The following is a 20,079-nucleotide window of genomic DNA, read 5'->3' on the forward strand; positions in this document are numbered from 1 at the left end:
GGAGAGAGCGTGTCCTGGCTGGATGGTGGGGGGAGAGAGCGTGTCCTGGCTGGATGGTGGGGGGAGAGAGCGTGTCCTGGCTGGATGGTTGGGGGAGAGAGCGTGTCCTGGCTGGATGGTGGGGGGAGAGAGCGTGTCCTGGCTGGACATATGAGGGGAGAGAGCGTGTCCTGGCTGGATGGTGAGGGGAGAGAGCGTGTCCTGGCTGGATGGTGGGGGGAGAGAGCGTGTCCTGGCTGGACATACGAGGGGAGAGAACGTGTCCTGGCTGGATGGTGGGGGGAGAGAGCGTGTCCTGGCTGGACATACGAGGGGAGAGAACGTGTCCTGGCTGGATGGTGGGGGGAGAGAGCGTGTCCTGGCTGGATGGTGGGGTGAGAGAGCGTGTCCTGGCTGGACATACGAGGGGAGAGAGCGTGTCCTGGCTGGAAAGGGGAGCAGAGAGCGTATCCTGGCTGGACATACGAGGGGAGAGAACGTGTCCTGGCTGGATGGTGGAAGGAGAGAGCATGTCCTGGCTGGATGGTGGGGTGAGAGAGCATGTCCTGGCTAGACACATGAGGGGAGAGAGCGTGTCCTGGCTGGATGGTGGGGGGAGAGAGCGTGTCCTGGCTGGATGGTGGGGTGAGAGAGCGTGTCCTGGCTGGATGGTGGGGGGAGAGAGCGTGTCCTGGCTGGATGGTGGGGGGAGAGAGAGTGTCCTGGCTGGATGGTGGGGGGAGAGAGCGTGTCCTGGCTGGATGGTGGGGGGAGAGAGCGTGTCCTGGCTGGACACATGAGGGGAGAGAGCGTGTCCTGGCTGGATGGTGGGGTGAGAGAGCATATCCTGGCTGGACATACGAGGGGAGAGAGCGTGTCCGGGCTGGATGGTGGGGGGAGAGAGCGTGTCCTGGCTGGACATACGAGGGGAGAGAGCGTGTCCTGGCTGGATGGTGGGGGGAGAGAGCGTGTCCTGGCTGGATGGTGGGGGGAGAGAGAGTGTCCTGGCTGGATGGTGGGGGGAGAGAGCGTGTCCTGGCTGGATGGTGAGGGGAGAGAGAGCGTGTCCTGGCTGGATGGTGGGGGGAGAGAGCGTGTCCTGGCTGGATGGTGGGGGGAGAGAGCGTGTCCTGGCTGGACACATGAGGGGAGAGAGCGTGTCCTGGCTGGATGGTGGGGGGAGAGAGCATGTCCTGGCTGGATGGTGGGGGAGAGAGCGTCCTGGCTGGATGGTTGGGGGAGAGAGCGTGTCCTGGCTGGACATACGAGGGGAGAGAGGGTGTCCTGGCTGGATGGTGGGGGGAGAGAGCGTGTCCTGGCTGGATGGTGGGGGGAGAGAGCGTGTCCTGGCTGGACACATGAGGGGAGAGAGCGTGTCCTGGCTGGATGGTGGGGGGAGAGAGCATGTCCTGGCTGGATGGTGGGGGAGAGAGCGTGTCCTGGCTGGATGGTGGGGGGAGAGAGCATGTCCTGGCTGGATGGTGGGGGAGAGAGCGTGTCCTGGCTGGACATATGAGGGGAGAGAGCGTGTCCTGGCTGGATGGTGAGGGGAGAGAGAGCGTGTCCTGGCTGGATGGTGGGGGGAGAGAGCGTGTCCTGGCTGGATGGTGGGGGGAGAGAGCGTGTCCTGGCTGGACACATGAGGGGAGAGAGCGTGTCCTGGCTGGATGGTGGGGGGAGAGAGCATGTCCTGGCTGGATGGTGGGGGAGAGAGCGTCCTGGCTGGATGGTTGGGGGAGAGAGCGTGTCCTGGCTGGACATACGAGGGGAGAGAGGGTGTCCTGGCTGGATGGTGGGGGGAGAGAGCGTGTCCTGGCTGGATGGTGGGGGAAGAGAGCGTGTCCTGGCTGGATGAGGGGAGAGAGCGTGTCCTGGCTGGATGGTGGGGGAGAGAGCATGTCCTGGCTGGATGGTGGGGGAGAGAGCATGTCCTGGCTGGATGGTGGGGGAGAGAGCGTGTCCTGGCTGGACATATGAGGGGAGAGAGCGTGTCCTGGCTGGATGGTGAGGGGAGAGAGAGCGTGTCCTGGCTGGATGGTGGGGGGAGAGAGCGTGTCCTGGCTGGATGGTGGGGGAGAGAGCGTGTCCTGGCTGGACACATGAGGGGAGAGAGCGTGTCCTGGCTGGATGGTGGGGGGAGAGAGCATGTCCTGGCTGGATGGTGGGGGAGAGAGCGTGTCCTGGCTGGATGGTGGGGGGAGAGAGCATGTCCTGGCTGGATGGTGGGGGGAGAGAGCGTGTCCTGGCTGGACATATGAGGGGAGAGAGCGTGTCCTGGCTGGATGGTGGGGGGAGAGAGCATGTCCTGGCTGGATGGTGGGGGAGAGAGCGTCCTGGCTGGATGGTTGGGGGAGAGAGCGTGTCCTGGCTGGACAAATGAGGGGAGAGAGCGTGTCCTGGCTGGATGGTGGAGGGAGAGAGCGTGTCCTGGCTGGATGGTGGGGTGAGAGAGCGTGTACTGGCTGGACATACGAGGGGAGAGAGGGTGTCCTGGCTGGATGGTGGGGGGAGAGAGCGTGTCCTGGCTGGATGGTGGGGTGAGAGAGCATGTCCTGGCTGGACATATGAGGGGAGAGAGCGTGTCCTGGCTGGATGGTGGGGGGAGAGAGCGTGTCCTGGCTGGATGGTGGGGGAAGAGAGCGTGTCCTGGCTGGACACATGAGGGGAGAGAGCGTGTCCTGGCTGGATGGTGGGGGGAGAGAGCATGTCCTGGCTGGATGGTGGGGGAGAGAGCGTCCTGGCTGGATGGTTGGGGGAGAGAGCGTGTCCTGGCTGGACAAATGAGGGGAGAGAGCGTGTCCTGGCTGGATGGTGGAGGGAGAGAGCGTGTCCTGGCTGGATGGTGGGGTGAGAGAGCGTGTGCTGGCTGGACATACGAGGGGAGAGAGGGTGTCCTGGCTGGATGGTGGGGGGAGAGAGCGTGTCCTGGCTGGATGGTGGGGTGAGAGAGCATGTCCTGGCTGGACATATGAGGGGAGAGAGCGTGTCCTGGCTGGATGGTGGGGGGAGAGAGCGTGTCCTGGCTGGATGGTGGGGGAAGAGAGCGTGTCCTGGCTGGACATATGAGGGGAGAGAGCGTGTCCTGGCTGGATGGTGGGGGGAGAGAGCGTGTCCTGGCTGGATGGTGGGGGGAGAGAGCGTGTCCTGGCTGGACATATGAGGGGAGAGAGCGTGTCCTGGCTGGATGGTGAGGGGAGAGAGCGTGTCCTGGCTGGATGGTGGGGGGAGAGAGAGTGTCCTGGCTGGATGGTGGGGGAAGAGAGCGTGTCCTGGCTGGATGGTGGGGGAAGAGAGTGTGTCCTGGCTGGATGGCGAGGGGAGAGAGCGTGTCCTGGCTGGATGGTGGGGGGAGAGAGCGTGTCCTGGCTGGATGGTGGGGGGAGAGAGCGTGTCCTGGCTGGATGGTTGGGGGAGAGAGCGTGTCCTGGCTGGATGGTGGGGGGAGAGAGCGTGTCCTGGCTGGACATATGAGGGGAGAGAGCGTGTCCTGGCTGGATGGTGAGGGGAGAGAGCGTGTCCTGGCTGGATGGTGGGGGGAGAGAGCGTGTCCTGGCTGGACATACGAGGGGAGAGAACGTGTCCTGGCTGGATGGTGGGGGGAGAGAGCGTGTCCTGGCTGGACATACGAGGGGAGAGAACGTGTCCTGGCTGGATGGTGGGGGGAGAGAGCGTGTCCTGGCTGGATGGTGGGGTGAGAGAGCGTGTCCTGGCTGGACATACGAGGGGAGAGAGCGTGTCCTGGCTGGAAAGGGGAGCAGAGAGCGTATCCTGGCTGGACATACGAGGGGAGAGAACGTGTCCTGGCTGGATGGTGGAAGGAGAGAGCATGTCCTGGCTGGATGGTGGGGTGAGAGAGCATGTCCTGGCTAGACACATGAGGGGAGAGAGCGTGTCCTGGCTGGATGGTGGGGGGAGAGAGCGTGTCCTGGCTGGATGGTGGGGGGAGAGAGCGTGTCCTGGCTGGACACATGAGGGGAGAGAGCGTGTCCTGGCTGGATGGTGGGGGGAGAGAGCATGTCCTGGCTGGATGGTGGGGGAGAGAGCGTGTCCTGGCTGGATGGTGGGGGGAGAGAGCATGTCCTGGCTGGATGGTGGGGGGAGAGAGCGTGTCCTGGCTGGACATATGAGGGGAGAGAGCGTGTCCTGGCTGGATGGTGGGGGGAGAGAGCATGTCCTGGCTGGATGGTGGGGGAGAGAGCGTCCTGGCTGGATGGTTGGGGGAGAGAGCGTGTCCTGGCTGGACAAATGAGGGGAGAGAGCGTGTCCTGGCTGGATGGTGGAGGGAGAGAGCGTGTCCTGGCTGGATGGTGGGGTGAGAGAGCGTGTGCTGGCTGGACATACGAGGGGAGAGAGGGTGTCCTGGCTGGATGGTGGGGGGAGAGAGCGTGTCCTGGCTGGATGGTGGGGTGAGAGAGCATGTCCTGGCTGGACATATGAGGGGAGAGAGCGTGTCCTGGCTGGATGGTGGGGGGAGAGAGCGTGTCCTGGCTGGATGGTGGGGGAAGAGAGCGTGTCCTGGCTGGACACATGAGGGGAGAGAGCGTGTCCTGGCTGGATGGTGGGGGGAGAGAGCATGTCCTGGCTGGATGGTGGGGGAGAGAGCGTCCTGGCTGGATGGTTGGGGGAGAGAGCGTGTCCTGGCTGGACAAATGAGGGGAGAGAGCGTGTCCTGGCTGGATGGTGGGGTGAGAGAGCGTGTCCTGGCTGGATGGTGGGGGGAGAGAGCGTGTCCTGGCTGGACATATGAGGGGAGAGAGCGTGTCCTGGCTGGATGGTGAGGGGAGAGAGCGTGTCCTGGCTGGATGGTGGGGGGAGAGAGAGTGTCCTGGCTGGATGGTGGGGGAAGAGAGCGTGTCCTGGCTGGATGGTGGGGGAAGAGAGTGTGTCCTGGCTGGATGGCGAGGGGAGAGAGCGTGTCCTGGCTGGATGGTGGGGGGAGAGAGCGTGTCCTGGCTGGATGGTGGGGGGAGAGAGCGTGTCCTGGCTGGATGGTTGGGGGAGAGAGCGTGTCCTGGCTGGATGGTGGGGGGAGAGAGCGTGTCCTGGCTGGACATATGAGGGGAGAGAGCGTGTCCTGGCTGGATGGTGAGGGGAGAGAGCGTGTCCTGGCTGGATGGTGGGGGGAGAGAGCGTGTCCTGGCTGGACATACGAGGGGAGAGAACGTGTCCTGGCTGGATGGTGGGGGGAGAGAGCGTGTCCTGGCTGGACATACGAGGGGAGAGAACGTGTCCTGGCTGGATGGTGGGGGGAGAGAGCGTGTCCTGGCTGGATGGTGGGGTGAGAGAGCGTGTCCTGGCTGGACATACGAGGGGAGAGAGCGTGTCCTGGCTGGAAAGGGGAGCAGAGAGCGTATCCTGGCTGGACATACGAGGGGAGAGAACGTGTCCTGGCTGGATGGTGGAAGGAGAGAGCATGTCCTGGCTGGATGGTGGGGTGAGAGAGCATGTCCTGGCTAGACACATGAGGGGAGAGAGCGTGTCCTGGCTGGATGGTGGGGGGAGAGAGCGTGTCCTGGCTGGATGGTGGGGTGAGAGAGCGTGTCCTGGCTGGATGGTGGGGGGAGAGAGCGTGTCCTGGCTGGATGGTGGGGGGAGAGAGCGTGTCCTGGCTGGATGGTGGGGGGAGAGAGCGTGTCCTGGCTGGACACATGAGGGGAGAGAGCGTGTCCTGGCTGGATGGTGGGGTGAGAGAGCATATCCTGGCTGGACATACGAGGGGAGAGAGCGTGTCCTGGCTGGATGGTGGGGGGAGAGAGCGTGTCCTGGCTGGACATACGAGGGGAGAGAGCGTGTCCTGGCTGGATGGTGGGGGGAGAGAGCGTGTCCTGGCTGGATGGTGGGGGGAGAGAGAGTGTCCTGGCTGGATGGTGGGGGGAGAGAGCGTGTCCTGGCTGGATGGTGGGGGGAGAGAGCGTGTCCTGGCTGGACACATGAGGGGAGAGAGCGTGTCCTGGCTGGATGGTGGGGTGAGAGAGCGTGTCCTGACTGGACATACGAGGGGAGAGAGCGTGTCCTGGCTGGATGGTGGGGTGAGAGAGCATGTCCTGGCTGGACATACGAGGGGAGAGAGCGTGTCCTGGCTGGATGGTGGGGGGAGAGAGCGTGTCCTGGCTGGATGGTGGGGTGAGAGAGCATGTCCTGGCTGGACATATGAGGGGAGAGAGCATGTCCTGGCTGGATGGTGGGGGGAGAGAGCATGTCCTGGCTGGATGGTGGGGGAGAGAGCGTCCTGGCTGGATGGTTGGGGGAGAGAGCGTGTCCTGGCTGGACAAATGAGGGGAGAGAGCGTGTCCTGGCTGGATGGTGGAGGGAGAGAGCGTGTCCTGGCTGGATGGTGGGGGGAGAGAGCATGTCCTGGCTGGATGGTGGGGGAGAGAGCGTGTCCTGGCTGGATGGTGGGGGGAGAGAGCATGTCCTGGCTGGATGGTGGGGGGAGAGAGCGTGTCCTGGCTGGACATATGAGGGGAGAGAGCGTGTCCTGGCTGGATGGTGAGGGGAGAGAGAGCGTGTCCTGGCTGGATGATGGGGGGAGAGAGCGTGTCCTGGCTGGATGGTGGGGGGAGAGAGCGTGTCCTGGCTGGACACATGAGGGGAGAGAGCGTGTCCTGGCTGGATGGTGGGGGGAGAGAGCATGTCCTGGCTGGATGGTGGGGGAGAGAGCGTGTCCTGGCTGGACAAATGAGGGGAGAGAGCGTGTCCTGGCTGGATGGTGGAGGGAGAGAGCGTGTCCTGGCTGGATGGTGGGGTGAGAGAGCGTGTGCTGGCTGGACATACGAGGGGAGAGAGGGTGTCCTGGCTGGATGGTGGGGGGAGAGAGCGTGTCCTGGCTGGATGGTGGGGTGAGAGAGCATGTCCTGGCTGGACATATGAGGGGAGAGAGCGTGTCCTGGCTGGATGGTGGGGGGAGAGAGCGTGTACTGGCTGGACATACGAGGGGAGAGAGGGTGTCCTGGCTGGATGGTGGGGGGAGAGAGCGTGTCCTGGCTGGATGGTGGGGTGAGAGAGCATGTCCTGGCTGGACATATGAGGGGAGAGAGCGTGTCCTGGCTGGATGGTGGGGGGAGAGAGCGTGTCCTGGCTGGATGGTGGGGGAAGAGAGCGTGTCCTGGCTGGACACATGAGGGGAGAGAGCGTGTCCTGGCTGGATGGTGGGGGGAGAGAGCATGTCCTGGCTGGATGGTGGGGGAGAGAGCGTCCTGGCTGGATGGTTGGGGGAGAGAGCGTGTCCTGGCTGGACAAATGAGGGGAGAGAGCGTGTCCTGGCTGGATGGTGGAGGGAGAGAGCGTGTCCTGGCTGGATGGTGGGGTGAGAGAGCGTGTGCTGGCTGGACATACGAGGGGAGAGAGGGTGTCCTGGCTGGATGGTGGGGGGAGAGAGCGTGTCCTGGCTGGATGGTGGGGTGAGAGAGCATGTCCTGGCTGGACATATGAGGGGAGAGAGCGTGTCCTGGCTGGATGGTGGGGGGAGAGAGCGTGTCCTGGCTGGATGGTGGGGGAAGAGAGCGTGTCCTGGCTGGACATATGAGGGGAGAGAGCGTGTCCTGGCTGGATGGTGGGGGGAGAGAGCGTGTCCTGGCTGGATGGTGGGGGGAGAGAGCGTGTCCTGGCTGGACATATGAGGGGAGAGAGCGTGTCCTGGCTGGATGGTGAGGGGAGAGAGCGTGTCCTGGCTGGATGGTGGGGGGAGAGAGAGTGTCCTGGCTGGATGGTGGGGGAAGAGAGCGTGTCCTGGCTGGATGGTGGGGGAAGAGAGTGTGTCCTGGCTGGATGGCGAGGGGAGAGAGCGTGTCCTGGCTGGATGGTGGGGGGAGAGAGCGTGTCCTGGCTGGATGGTGGGGGGAGAGAGCGTGTCCTGGCTGGATGGTTGGGGGAGAGAGCGTGTCCTGGCTGGATGGTGGGGGGAGAGAGCGTGTCCTGGCTGGACATATGAGGGGAGAGAGCGTGTCCTGGCTGGATGGTGAGGGGAGAGAGCGTGTCCTGGCTGGATGGTGGGGGGAGAGAGCGTGTCCTGGCTGGACATACGAGGGGAGAGAACGTGTCCTGGCTGGATGGTGGGGGAGAGAGCGTGTCCTGGCTGGACATACGAGGGGAGAGAACGTGTCCTGGCTGGATGGTGGGGGAGAGAGCGTGTCCTGGCTGGATGGTGGGGTGAGAGAGCGTGTCCTGGCTGGACATACGAGGGGAGAGAGCGTGTCCTGGCTGGAAAGGGGAGCAGAGAGCGTATCCTGGCTGGACATACGAGGGGAGAGAACGTGTCCTGGCTGGATGGTGGAAGGAGAGAGCATGTCCTGGCTGGATGGTGGGGTGAGAGAGCATGTCCTGGCTAGACACATGAGGGGAGAGAGCGTGTCCTGGCTGGATGGTGGGGGGAGAGAGCGTGTCCTGGCTGGATGGTGGGGGGAGAGAGCGTGTCCTGGCTGGACACATGAGGGGAGAGAGCGTGTCCTGGCTGGATGGTGGGGGGAGAGAGCATGTCCTGGCTGGATGGTGGGGGAGAGAGCGTGTCCTGGCTGGATGGTGGGGGGAGAGAGCATGTCCTGGCTGGATGGTGGGGGGAGAGAGCGTGTCCTGGCTGGACATATGAGGGGAGAGAGCGTGTCCTGGCTGGATGGTGGGGGGAGAGAGCATGTCCTGGCTGGATGGTGGGGGAGAGAGCGTCCTGGCTGGATGGTTGGGGGAGAGAGCGTGTCCTGGCTGGACAAATGAGGGGAGAGAGCGTGTCCTGGCTGGATGGTGGAGGGAGAGAGCGTGTCCTGGCTGGATGGTGGGGTGAGAGAGCGTGTGCTGGCTGGACATACGAGGGGAGAGAGGGTGTCCTGGCTGGATGGTGGGGGGAGAGAGCGTGTCCTGGCTGGATGGTGGGGTGAGAGAGCATGTCCTGGCTGGACATATGAGGGGAGAGAGCGTGTCCTGGCTGGATGGTGGGGGGAGAGAGCGTGTCCTGGCTGGATGGTGGGGGAAGAGAGCGTGTCCTGGCTGGACACATGAGGGGAGAGAGCGTGTCCTGGCTGGATGGTGGGGGGAGAGAGCATGTCCTGGCTGGATGGTGGGGGAGAGAGCGTCCTGGCTGGATGGTTGGGGGAGAGAGCGTGTCCTGGCTGGACAAATGAGGGGAGAGAGCGTGTCCTGGCTGGATGGTGGGGTGAGAGAGCGTGTCCTGGCTGGATGGTGGGGGGAGAGAGCGTGTCCTGGCTGGACATATGAGGGGAGAGAGCGTGTCCTGGCTGGATGGTGAGGGGAGAGAGCGTGTCCTGGCTGGATGGTGGGGGGAGAGAGAGTGTCCTGGCTGGATGGTGGGGGAAGAGAGCGTGTCCTGGCTGGATGGTGGGGGAAGAGAGTGTGTCCTGGCTGGATGGCGAGGGGAGAGAGCGTGTCCTGGCTGGATGGTGGGGGGAGAGAGCGTGTCCTGGCTGGATGGTGGGGGGAGAGAGCGTGTCCTGGCTGGATGGTTGGGGGAGAGAGCGTGTCCTGGCTGGATGGTGGGGGGAGAGAGCGTGTCCTGGCTGGACATATGAGGGGAGAGAGCGTGTCCTGGCTGGATGGTGAGGGGAGAGAGCGTGTCCTGGCTGGATGGTGGGGGGAGAGAGCGTGTCCTGGCTGGACATACGAGGGGAGAGAACGTGTCCTGGCTGGATGGTGGGGGGAGAGAGCGTGTCCTGGCTGGACATACGAGGGGAGAGAACGTGTCCTGGCTGGATGGTGGGGGGAGAGAGCGTGTCCTGGCTGGATGGTGGGGTGAGAGAGCGTGTCCTGGCTGGACATACGAGGGGAGAGAGCGTGTCCTGGCTGGAAAGGGGAGCAGAGAGCGTATCCTGGCTGGACATACGAGGGGAGAGAACGTGTCCTGGCTGGATGGTGGAAGGAGAGAGCATGTCCTGGCTGGATGGTGGGGTGAGAGAGCATGTCCTGGCTAGACACATGAGGGGAGAGAGCGTGTCCTGGCTGGATGGTGGGGGGAGAGAGCGTGTCCTGGCTGGATGGTGGGGTGAGAGAGCGTGTCCTGGCTGGATGGTGGGGGGAGAGAGAGTGTCCTGGCTGGATGGTGGGGGGAGAGAGCGTGTCCTGGCTGGATGGTGGGGGGAGAGAGCGTGTCCTGGCTGGACACATGAGGGGAGAGAGCGTGTCCTGGCTGGATGGTGGGGTGAGAGAGCATATCCTGGCTGGACATACGAGGGGAGAGAGCGTGTCCTGGCTGGATGGTGGGGGGAGAGAGCGTGTCCTGGCTGGACATACGAGGGGAGAGAGCGTGTCCTGGCTGGATGGTGGGGGGAGAGAGCGTGTCCTGGCTGGATGGTGGGGGGAGAGAGAGTGTCCTGGCTGGATGGTGGGGGGAGAGAGCGTGTCCTGGCTGGATGGTGGGGGGAGAGAGCGTGTCCTGGCTGGACACATGAGGGGAGAGAGCGTGTCCTGGCTGGATGGTGGGGTGAGAGAGCGTGTCCTGACTGGACATACGAGGGGAGAGAGCGTGTCCTGGCTGGATGGTGGGGTGAGAGAGCATGTCCTGGCTGGACATACGAGGGGAGAGAGCGTGTCCTGGCTGGATGGTGGGGGGAGAGAGCGTGTCCTGGCTGGATGGTGGGGTGAGAGAGCATGTCCTGGCTGGACATATGAGGGGAGAGAGCATGTCCTGGCTGGATGGTGGGGGGAGAGAGCATGTCCTGGCTGGATGGTGGGGGAGAGAGCGTCCTGGCTGGATGGTTGGGGGAGAGAGCGTGTCCTGGCTGGACAAATGAGGGGAGAGAGCGTGTCCTGGCTGGATGGTGGAGGGAGAGAGCGTGTCCTGGCTGGATGGTGGGGGGAGAGAGCATGTCCTGGCTGGATGGTGGGGGAGAGAGCGTGTCCTGGCTGGATGGTGGGGGGAGAGAGCATGTCCTGGCTGGATGGTGGGGGGAGAGAGCGTGTCCTGGCTGGACATATGAGGGGAGAGAGCGTGTCCTGGCTGGATGGTGAGGGGAGAGAGAGCGTGTCCTGGCTGGATGATGGGGGGAGAGAGCGTGTCCTGGCTGGATGGTGGGGGGAGAGAGCGTGTCCTGGCTGGACACATGAGGGGAGAGAGCGTGTCCTGGCTGGATGGTGGGGGGAGAGAGCATGTCCTGGCTGGATGGTGGGGGAGAGAGCGTGTCCTGGCTGGACAAATGAGGGGAGAGAGCGTGTCCTGGCTGGATGGTGGAGGGAGAGAGCGTGTCCTGGCTGGATGGTGGGGTGAGAGAGCGTGTGCTGGCTGGACATACGAGGGGAGAGAGGGTGTCCTGGCTGGATGGTGGGGGGAGAGAGCGTGTCCTGGCTGGATGGTGGGGTGAGAGAGCATGTCCTGGCTGGACATATGAGGGGAGAGAGCGTGTCCTGGCTGGATGGTGGGGGGAGAGAGCGTGTCCTGGCTGGATGGTGGGGGAAGAGAGCGTGTCCTGGCTGGACATATGAGGGGAGAGAACGTGTCCTGGCTGGATGGTGGAAGGAGAGAGCATGTCCTGGCTGGATGGTGGGGTGAGAGAGCATGTCCTGGCTAGACACATGAGGGGAGAGAGCGTGTCCTGGCTGGATGGTGGGGGGAGAGAGCGTGTCCTGGCTGGATGGTGGGGGGAGAGAGCGTGTCCTGGCTGGACACATGAGGGGAGAGAGCGTGTCCTGGCTGGATGGTGGGGGGAGAGAGCATGTCCTGGCTGGATGGTGGGGGAGAGAGCGTGTCCTGGCTGGATGGTGGGGGGAGAGAGCATGTCCTGGCTGGATGGTGGGGGGAGAGAGCGTGTCCTGGCTGGACATATGAGGGGAGAGAGCGTGTCCTGGCTGGATGGTGGGGGGAGAGAGCATGTCCTGGCTGGATGGTGGGGGAGAGAGCGTCCTGGCTGGATGGTTGGGGGAGAGAGCGTGTCCTGGCTGGACAAATGAGGGGAGAGAGCGTGTCCTGGCTGGATGGTGGAGGGAGAGAGCGTGTCCTGGCTGGATGGTGGGGTGAGAGAGCGTGTGCTGGCTGGACATACGAGGGGAGAGAGGGTGTCCTGGCTGGATGGTGGGGGGAAAGAGCGTGTCCTGGCTGGATGGTGGGGTGAGAGAGCATGTCCTGGCTGGACATATGAGGGGAGAGAGCGTGTCCTGGCTGGATGGTGGGGGGAGAGAGCGTGTCCTGGCTGGATGGTGGGGGAAGAGAGCGTGTCCTGGCTGGACACATGAGGGGAGAGAGCGTGTCCTGGCTGGATGGTGGGGGGAGAGAGCATGTCCTGGCTGGATGGTGGGGGAGAGAGCGTCCTGGCTGGATGGTTGGGGGAGAGAGCGTGTCCTGGCTGGACAAATGAGGGGAGAGAGCGTGTCCTGGCTGGATGGTGGGGTGAGAGAGCGTGTCCTGGCTGGATGGTGGGGGGAGAGAGCGTGTCCTGGCTGGACATATGAGGGGAGAGAGCGTGTCCTGGCTGGATGGTGAGGGGAGAGAGCGTGTCCTGGCTGGATGGTGGGGGAGAGAGAGTGTCCTGGCTGGATGGTGGGGGAAGAGAGCGTGTCCTGGCTGGATGGTGGGGGAAGAGAGTGTGTCCTGGCTGGATGGCGAGGGGAGAGAGCGTGTCCTGGCTGGATGGTGGGGGGAGAGAGCGTGTCCTGGCTGGATGGTGGGGGGAGAGAGCGTGTCCTGGCTGGATGGTTGGGGGAGAGAGCGTGTCCTGGCTGGATGGTGGGGGGAGAGAGCGTGTCCTGGCTGGACATATGAGGGGAGAGAGCGTGTCCTGGCTGGATGGTGAGGGGAGAGAGCGTGTCCTGGCTGGATGGTGGGAGAGGTGTCTGGGGAGAGAGCGTGTCCTGGCTGGATGGTTGGGGGAGAGAGCGTGTCCTGGCTGGATGGTTGGGGGAGAGAGCGTGTCCCGGCTGGATGTGAGGGGAGAGAGAGCATGTCCTGGCTGGATGGTGGGGGAGAGAGCGTGTCCTGGCTGGATGGTGGGGGAGAGAGCGTGTCCTGGCTGGACATACGAGGGGAGAGAGCGTGTCCTGGCTGGAAAGGGGAGCAGAGAGCGTATCCTGGCTGGAAGAGAGAGCGTGTCCTGGCTGGAGGAGAGAGAGCGTGTCCTGGTGAGGAGCGTGTCCTGGCTGGATGGTGGGGGGAGAGAGCTTGTCCTGGCTGGACATATGAGGGGAGAGAGCGTGTCCTGGCTGGATGGTGGGGGGAGAGAGCGTGTCCTGGCTGGATGTGAGGGGAGAGAGAGCATGTCCTGGCTGGATGGTGGGGGAAGAGAGCGTGTCCTGGCTGGATGGTGAGGGGAGAGAGAGCGTGTCCTGGCTGGATGGCGGGAATCCTCAATGATGGATGCCATCTTTTTGAGGCAACATCTGTTGAAAGTGGGTGAGGGAAGTCCACTATTTCCTCCCCCTCTTGCCTCCTTATGCTCATGATCTTCCTCACGTAGATCCACATGTCACTTCTATTGAAGGTGTTCTTGTGTGTTGAAGAGTGTTTCAGACTGACTGTTGGTGAGTGTTTCTGATTGTTGTCCGTGTTTTCGGTCTGCGTTGCCATTCAGTGGAAAACACAACACTAATGGCCATTGCTCTTTCTCCCCTTCACAGGGATCGCAGCTCTACATCTATAAAGCAATTGCAGGATACAGTCTGATTGAAGGATATCCCAAACAAGTCAGCAACGAGCTCGGAATTTCTGGCATTCAAGTTAGCGCCACCTTCATCTGCCCAAATACGTCCCTGCTCTATGTCATCTCAGGTAAGGCCAGACATTGAAGCTTTCCTGTTGACACTTTAACCTACTCCACCATCAATCTAACCCTTCCCTCCCACATAGCCCTCCATTTTTGTATCATCCATGTGCCTATCTAAGAGTCTCTTAATTGTCTCTAATGTATCTGCCTTTACCACCACCACTGGCAGCATGTTCCACAGACCCACCACTCTCTGTGTAAAGAAACCTACTTCTAACATCCTCCCATACTTTCCTCCAATCACATTCAAAACTATGCCCCACATATTAACCATTTCCACCCTGGGAAAAAGTCTCTGGCTGTCCACCTAATCTATGCCTCTTATCATCTTGGACACCTCTTATCAAGTCACCTCTCATTCTCCTTTGCTCCACAGGGAAAATCCCTAACTCGTTCTACTCATCCTCATAAGACATGCTCCCTATTCAGGCAGCATCCTGGTAAATCCCCTCTACGCCCTCTCCAACTTCCATATCCTTCGTATAAAGAGGTGACTAGAACAGAACTCAACATTCCGAGTATGGTCTAACCAGAGTTTCATAGAGACCGTAAGACCATTAGACAAAGGAGCAAAAGTCGGCCATTCGGCCCATCGAGTCTGCTCCACCATTTTATCATGAGCTGATCCATTCTCCCATTTAGTCCCACTCCCCCGCCTTCTCACTGTAACCTTTGATGCCCTGGCTACTCAGATACCTATCAATCTCTGCCTTAAATACACTCAATGACTTGACCTCCACTGCCGCCCGTGGCAACAAATTCCATAGATTCACCACCCTCTGGCTAAAAAAATTTCTTCACATCTCTGTTCTGAATGGGCGCCCTTCAATCCTTAAGTCATGCCCTCTCGTACTAGACTCCCCCATCATGGGAAACAACTTTGCCACATCCACTCTGTCCATGCCTTTCAACATTCGAAATGTTTCTATGAGGTCCCCCCTCATTCTTCTAAACTTCAAGGAATACAGTCCAAGAGCAGACAAATGTTCCTCATATGTTAACCCTCTCATTCCCGGAATCATTCTCGTGAATCTTCTCTGTATCCTCTCCAACATCAGCACATCCTTTCTTAAATAAGGAGACCAAACCTGCCCACTGTACTCCAAGTGAGGTCTTACCAGCGCCTTATAGAGCCTCAATATCACATCCCTGCTCCTATACTCTATTCCTCTAGAAATGAATGCCAACATTGCATTCGCCTTCTTCGCCACCAACTCAACCTGGATGTTAACCTTCAGGGTATCCTGTACGAGGACTCCCCGGCCCGTTACACCTCAGAACTTTGAATTCTCTCCGCATTTAAATAATAGTCTGTCCGTTTATTTCTTCTGCCAAAGTGCATAACCATACACTTTCCAACATTATATTTCATTTGCCACTTCTTTGCCCATTCTTCCAATCTATCCAAGTCTCTCTGCAGACTCTCTGTTTCCTCAGCACTACCGGCCCCTCCACCTATCTTCGTATCGTCAGCAAACTTAGCCACAAAGCCATCTATTCCATAATCCAAATCGTTGACGTACAACGTAAAAAGAAGCGGCCCCAACACGGACCCCTGCGGAACACCACTGGTAACCGGCAGCCAACCAGAATAGGATCCCTTTATTCCCACTCTCTGTTTCCTGCCAATCAGCCAACACCCTATCCACGTATGTAACTTTCCCGTAATTCCATGGGCTCTTATCTTGTTAAGCAGCCTCATGTGTGGCACCTTGTCAAAGGCCTTCTGGAAATCCAAATATACAACATCCACTGCATCTTCGTTGTCTAGCCTACTTGTAATTTCCTCAAAAAATTGTAATAGGTTTGTCAGGGAGGGTTTTCCTTTAAGGAAACCATGCTGAGTTCTGCCTATCTTGTCATATGCCTCCAGGTACTCCGTAATCTCATCCTTGACAATCGACTCCAACAACTTCCCAACCACTGATTTCAAGCCAACAGGTCTATAATTTCCTTTTTGCTTCCTTGCCCCCTTCTTAAATAGCGGAGTGACATTTGCAATCTTCCAGTCCTCCGGAACCATGCCAGAATCTATCGACTTTCGAAAGATCATCACTAATGCCTCCACAATCTCTATAGCTACTTCCTTCAGAACACGAGGGTGCATTCCATCTGGTCGGGGAGATTTATCAACCTTTAGACTATTCAGCTTCTTCAGTACTTTCTCTGTCGTAATTGTGACTGCGCACACTTCTCTTCCCTGACACCCTTGAGTGTCCAGTTCCTCAGTGAAGACTGATGCAAAATACTCGTTCATTTCCTCCGTCATCTCCTTATCTCCCATTACAATTTCTCCAGCATCATTTTCTATTGATCCTATATCTACTCTCACCTGTCTTTTACTCTTTATATACTTGAAAAAGTTTTTAGTATCCTCTTCGATATTATTTGCTAGCTTCCTTTCATAGTTAATCTTTTCCCTCTTAATGACCTTTTTAGTTTCTTTTTGTAAGGTTTTAAAAACTTCCCAATCCTCTGTCTTCCCACTAATTTTTGCTTCCTTGTATGTCCTCTCCTTTTCTTTAACTTTGGCTTTGACTTCTCTTGTCAACCACGGTTGCATCCTTTTTCCACTCGAAAATTTCTTTTTTGGAATATACCTGTCTTGCACCTTCCTCACTTCTCGCATAAATTCCAGCCACTGCTGCTCTGCCGTCCTTCCCGCCAGTGTCCCTTTCCAGTAAAACTCTGGCCAGTTCCTCTCTCAAGCCACTGTAATTTCCTTTACTCCACTGAAATACTGACACATCAGATTTCGGCTTCTCTTTTTCAAATTTCACAGTGAACTCAATCATGTTATGATCACGGCCTCCTAAGGGTTCCTTCACCTCAATCTCGCCAATCACCTCCAGTTCATTACACAATACCCAATCCAGTACAGCCGATCCCCTAGTGGGCTCAACAACAAGCTGTTCTAAAAAGCTATCTCGCAGACATTCTACAAATTCTCTCTCTTGAGATCCACTGCTGACCTGATTTTCCCAATCCACTCGCATGTTAAAATCCCCCACAATTATCATAATACCGCCCTTCTGACAAGCCTTTTCTATTTCTTGTTGTAATTTGTTGTCCACATCACTGCAGCTGTTTGGAGGCCTATAAATAACTGCCATCAGGATCCTTTTACCCCTGCAATTTCTCAGTTCAACCCATAAAGATTCTGCACCTTCCGATCCTATGTCACCTCTTTCTAATGATTTGATGTCATTTCTTACCAATAAAGCCACACCACCCCCTCTACCTACTTTCCTATCCTTGCGATACACCGTGTATCCTTGGACGTTCAGCTCCCAGAGACATGCATCCTTTAGCCACGTCTCAGTGATGGCCACAATATCATACCTGCCAATCTGTAGCTGTACAATAAGATCATCCACCTTATTCCTTATGCTGTGTGCATTTAAGTATAACACCTTAAGTCCAGTATTTGGTACTTTTTGCTTTGATTTCACTACAACTTTATTGCCCTGCAACTCATCCCAATGGCTGCAAATTTGCCCCATCACCTGCCTGTCTTTCCTGACATCTTTACTGCTCACTATCTTATATTTATTTCTGTTTTCCCCTTCCTCCACTCTATCATTCCGGTTCCCATCCCCCTCCTTAACAGCTCTGTTGAATCTTCCCGCCAGGATATTGGTCCCCTTAGAGCCACAACATTACCTCATGGCTCTTGAACTCAATCCCCCGACTAATCGAGGCCAGCACACCATACACCTTCACAACCACCCTATCAATTTGCATGGCAACTTTGAGGGATCAATCGATCGATGTGGCCCTGTGATCCCTCAGCTCCTCCTCACTGCTAAGAATCTCGTCATTAACCCTGTATTCTGCCTTCATGTTTGACCTCCATTGGAATCCACTAGAACCCTCTACACCATCCACAAGTCTATTGATCTTCTGTCACCTACAAACTGACTTGCTACCTTTCCACTTCCTCATCCAAGTCAGTAAATTCAGAAAGAGCAGGGGTACAGAACAGATCCCTACAGAACACCATTGGTCACTGGCCTCCAGGCAGAACATGCTCCATCTGGGACAACATTTCTTCTGTAGTTCTGGGTCACCAGCCCGCCATCAAGGGGAAGTTCAGGGGCCTGTAGCCACACACACCCAGCATTTCAGGAACATCTTCGTTCCCTCCACCATCACATTTCTGAATAACGGAAGAACCCATGAATGCTATCTCAAAATTTCTTTTTCTTATTTTGATCTCTTTTTGCACCTCATTTAATTTATTTTAAATATGCATTTCTTACGTAATTTTTAATCTTTATGATTATGTATTACAGTATACTGCTGCCACATAACAACAAGTTTTCACAACATACACTGGTGATATTAAACCCAATTCTGATTTGGATTTGGATTCTGACTTACTCTGCCTTCTATGGGCAAAAGCCAATTCTGAATCCACACAGCTAAGTTCCATTGGATCCCATACTTCCTGACTTTATCAATGACCTGAGGAATCTTATCAAACTTCTTATTAAAATGTATATACACCACATTCACTGCTCTACCGTTATCAATGCGCTTTGTCACATCCTCAAATAATTCAATCAGGCTTGTGAGGCATGACCTGCCCCTCACAAAGCCATGCTGACCATCCCTAATCAAACCCTTCTTCTCCAAAAACTCGTATACCCTGTCTCTGCCATGATCATAATAAATGGCGGTGCAGGCTCGAAGGGCTGAATGGCCTACTCCTGCACCTATTTTCTATGTTTCTATGTCCAACGCATCACCGGCACCAGCCTACCCACCATCAAGGATATACATACAGAAAGGTGCTGGAAAAGGGCCAGTAACATCATGAAGGATCCCACCCACCCTGCTCACGGACTGTTTGTCCCACTCCCATCAGGGAGGAAGCTAGGTAGCATCCACACCAGGACCACCAGACTCAAAAACAGTTACTTTCCCCAAGCAGTAAGACTGATCAACACCTCTACCCACTAACCCACTCCTCCACCACTACTTAAGAATTCTGTCCAATAATCTTTCCACTATTATCCCCTACTCCCTTCTTGAACAAAGGAATGCCATTTGCCACCAGAATATTACCATTCTGATTGGATGGTGAGCTGCCTCAGGTGATCTGTGGTGTATCGAACTGCCCTGTGTGGCCAATGGCATGCTGGAATGACCCACAAGGCCAATGAAATGCCAGGACACTCTACAGGGCCAATGGCATGCTGGAATGACCCACAAGGCCAATGAAATGCCAGGGCACTCTACAGGGCCAATGGCGTGCTGGAATGCCACAGCAGGTGTATGGTATCCTGAAATGTTGTTGGTGGGATCTTGCTGTGAGCAGGTTGGGGAGCAGCTGATTGGCTGTGCAGGTTCTGCCGGGTACCAGAAGCTGGTTTGTTCTACCATCAGGGAGGAGGTACAGGAGCCTGAAGACACATACTCAAAGTTTTAAGAACAGCTTCTTCCCCTCTACCATCAAATATCCGAATGGAGAATGACTCCATGTATTATCATTTTTGTCTTTATGATTATGTACTGCCAGTGTTCTGCTGCCACAAAGCAAATGTCATGACATGTGTCAGTGATATTAAACCTAATTCTAACCCTCTCACTGTCCTGTTGCAGGGAACCACATGTGGGTTATTGATCTGAAGCAGAGCCCCAGGGTGCCGGGTGACGGAGTCCGCATTGGCCACCCGCAGGTGGATGGTGCAATGTGCAATCGTAGGGGCATCTATCTGTTCATTGGCACCCAGTACTACCAATACAACTCTCCGTCTGAGCTGAGTGCGTGGAATAACCTTCCAGAGCCACACAGCATCAAGGATGACTTTATGCATTGTTCGCGCAGAGGGACTCCATCCCACCATCGCTAACGGTGTCTGTCATAGGGTCTGATTCTGCAACAGCTCCCCTCCACACCGGCACGGTACAAGTATCCAGGACACCAGAGTGACCTGTCCCCGGTTCACGCCAGGGTCACCAAGATTCCAACGGCTTTGTGACCGATTTATTTGAATAAATTCAGCTCTGAGCAAACAGCTGTCACCTGTCTGTCATTTCCAACCCCCACTGGGCTCTTTCAGCCACACCTGGCCCAGGAACAGATCAGCCCGAGATCGGGACAAGCGAGGGATGAGGAAGCGGATGGTGTTGTCCACATTCAGATTAGGTTATTGTCATCTACACCTGGGTGCAATGAAGCTCCCTGTCCACGTGAATGGGCAGCACGGTAGTGTAATGCTTTACAGTACCAGTATTCTGGGTTCAATTCCCACTGCTGTCCATAAGGAGTTCTTCACAGGACCATGGGGATTTCCTCTGGCTGCTCTGCTTTCCTCCCACGTTCCAAAGACATACCACTAGTAGGTAATTGGGTGTAATTGGACGGCATGGGCTTGTTGGACTGGGAGGACGCGTTACCATG

At 57.7% G+C, this 20,079-nt stretch overlaps 2 protein-coding genes and 1 long non-coding RNA gene across 4 annotated transcripts in view; 2 read left to right on the top strand and 1 right to left on the bottom strand.

Annotated features, from left to right (window-relative positions):
- hpxa (hemopexin a) overlaps positions 1–19,691 on the top strand; it is a 55,598-nt gene extending 35,907 nt beyond the window's left edge. Inside the window, exons 9-10 of the mRNA XM_063054799.1 lie at positions 13,525–13,675; positions 19,278–19,691. Coding sequence (XP_062910869.1) covers positions 13,525–13,675; positions 19,278–19,528 — 402 coding nt within the window. The 3' untranslated portion in view covers positions 19,529–19,691. The remainder of the gene's footprint in view (positions 1–13,524; positions 13,676–19,277) is intronic.
- The window catches only part of LOC134349849 (uncharacterized), a 66,320-nt gene that overhangs the window by 37,890 nt on the left and 8,351 nt on the right, over positions 1–20,079 (bottom strand). The window lies entirely within an intron of this gene.
- Positions 19,946–20,079, top strand: part of apbb1 (amyloid beta (A4) precursor protein-binding, family B, member 1 (Fe65)) — a 112,019-nt gene continuing 111,885 nt past the window's right edge. For both annotated transcript variants that reach the window (XM_063054795.1, XM_063054796.1), the window contains exon 1: positions 19,946–20,017. In XM_063054795.1, coding sequence (XP_062910865.1) covers positions 19,961–20,017 — 57 coding nt within the window. In that variant the 5' untranslated portion in view covers positions 19,946–19,960. The remainder of the gene's footprint in view (positions 20,018–20,079) is intronic.

The sequence above is a fragment of the Mobula hypostoma genome, chromosome 7 (genome assembly GCF_963921235.1).
Source record: "Mobula hypostoma chromosome 7, sMobHyp1.1, whole genome shotgun sequence".
NCBI lineage: Eukaryota > Metazoa > Chordata > Chondrichthyes > Myliobatiformes > Myliobatidae > Mobula > Mobula hypostoma.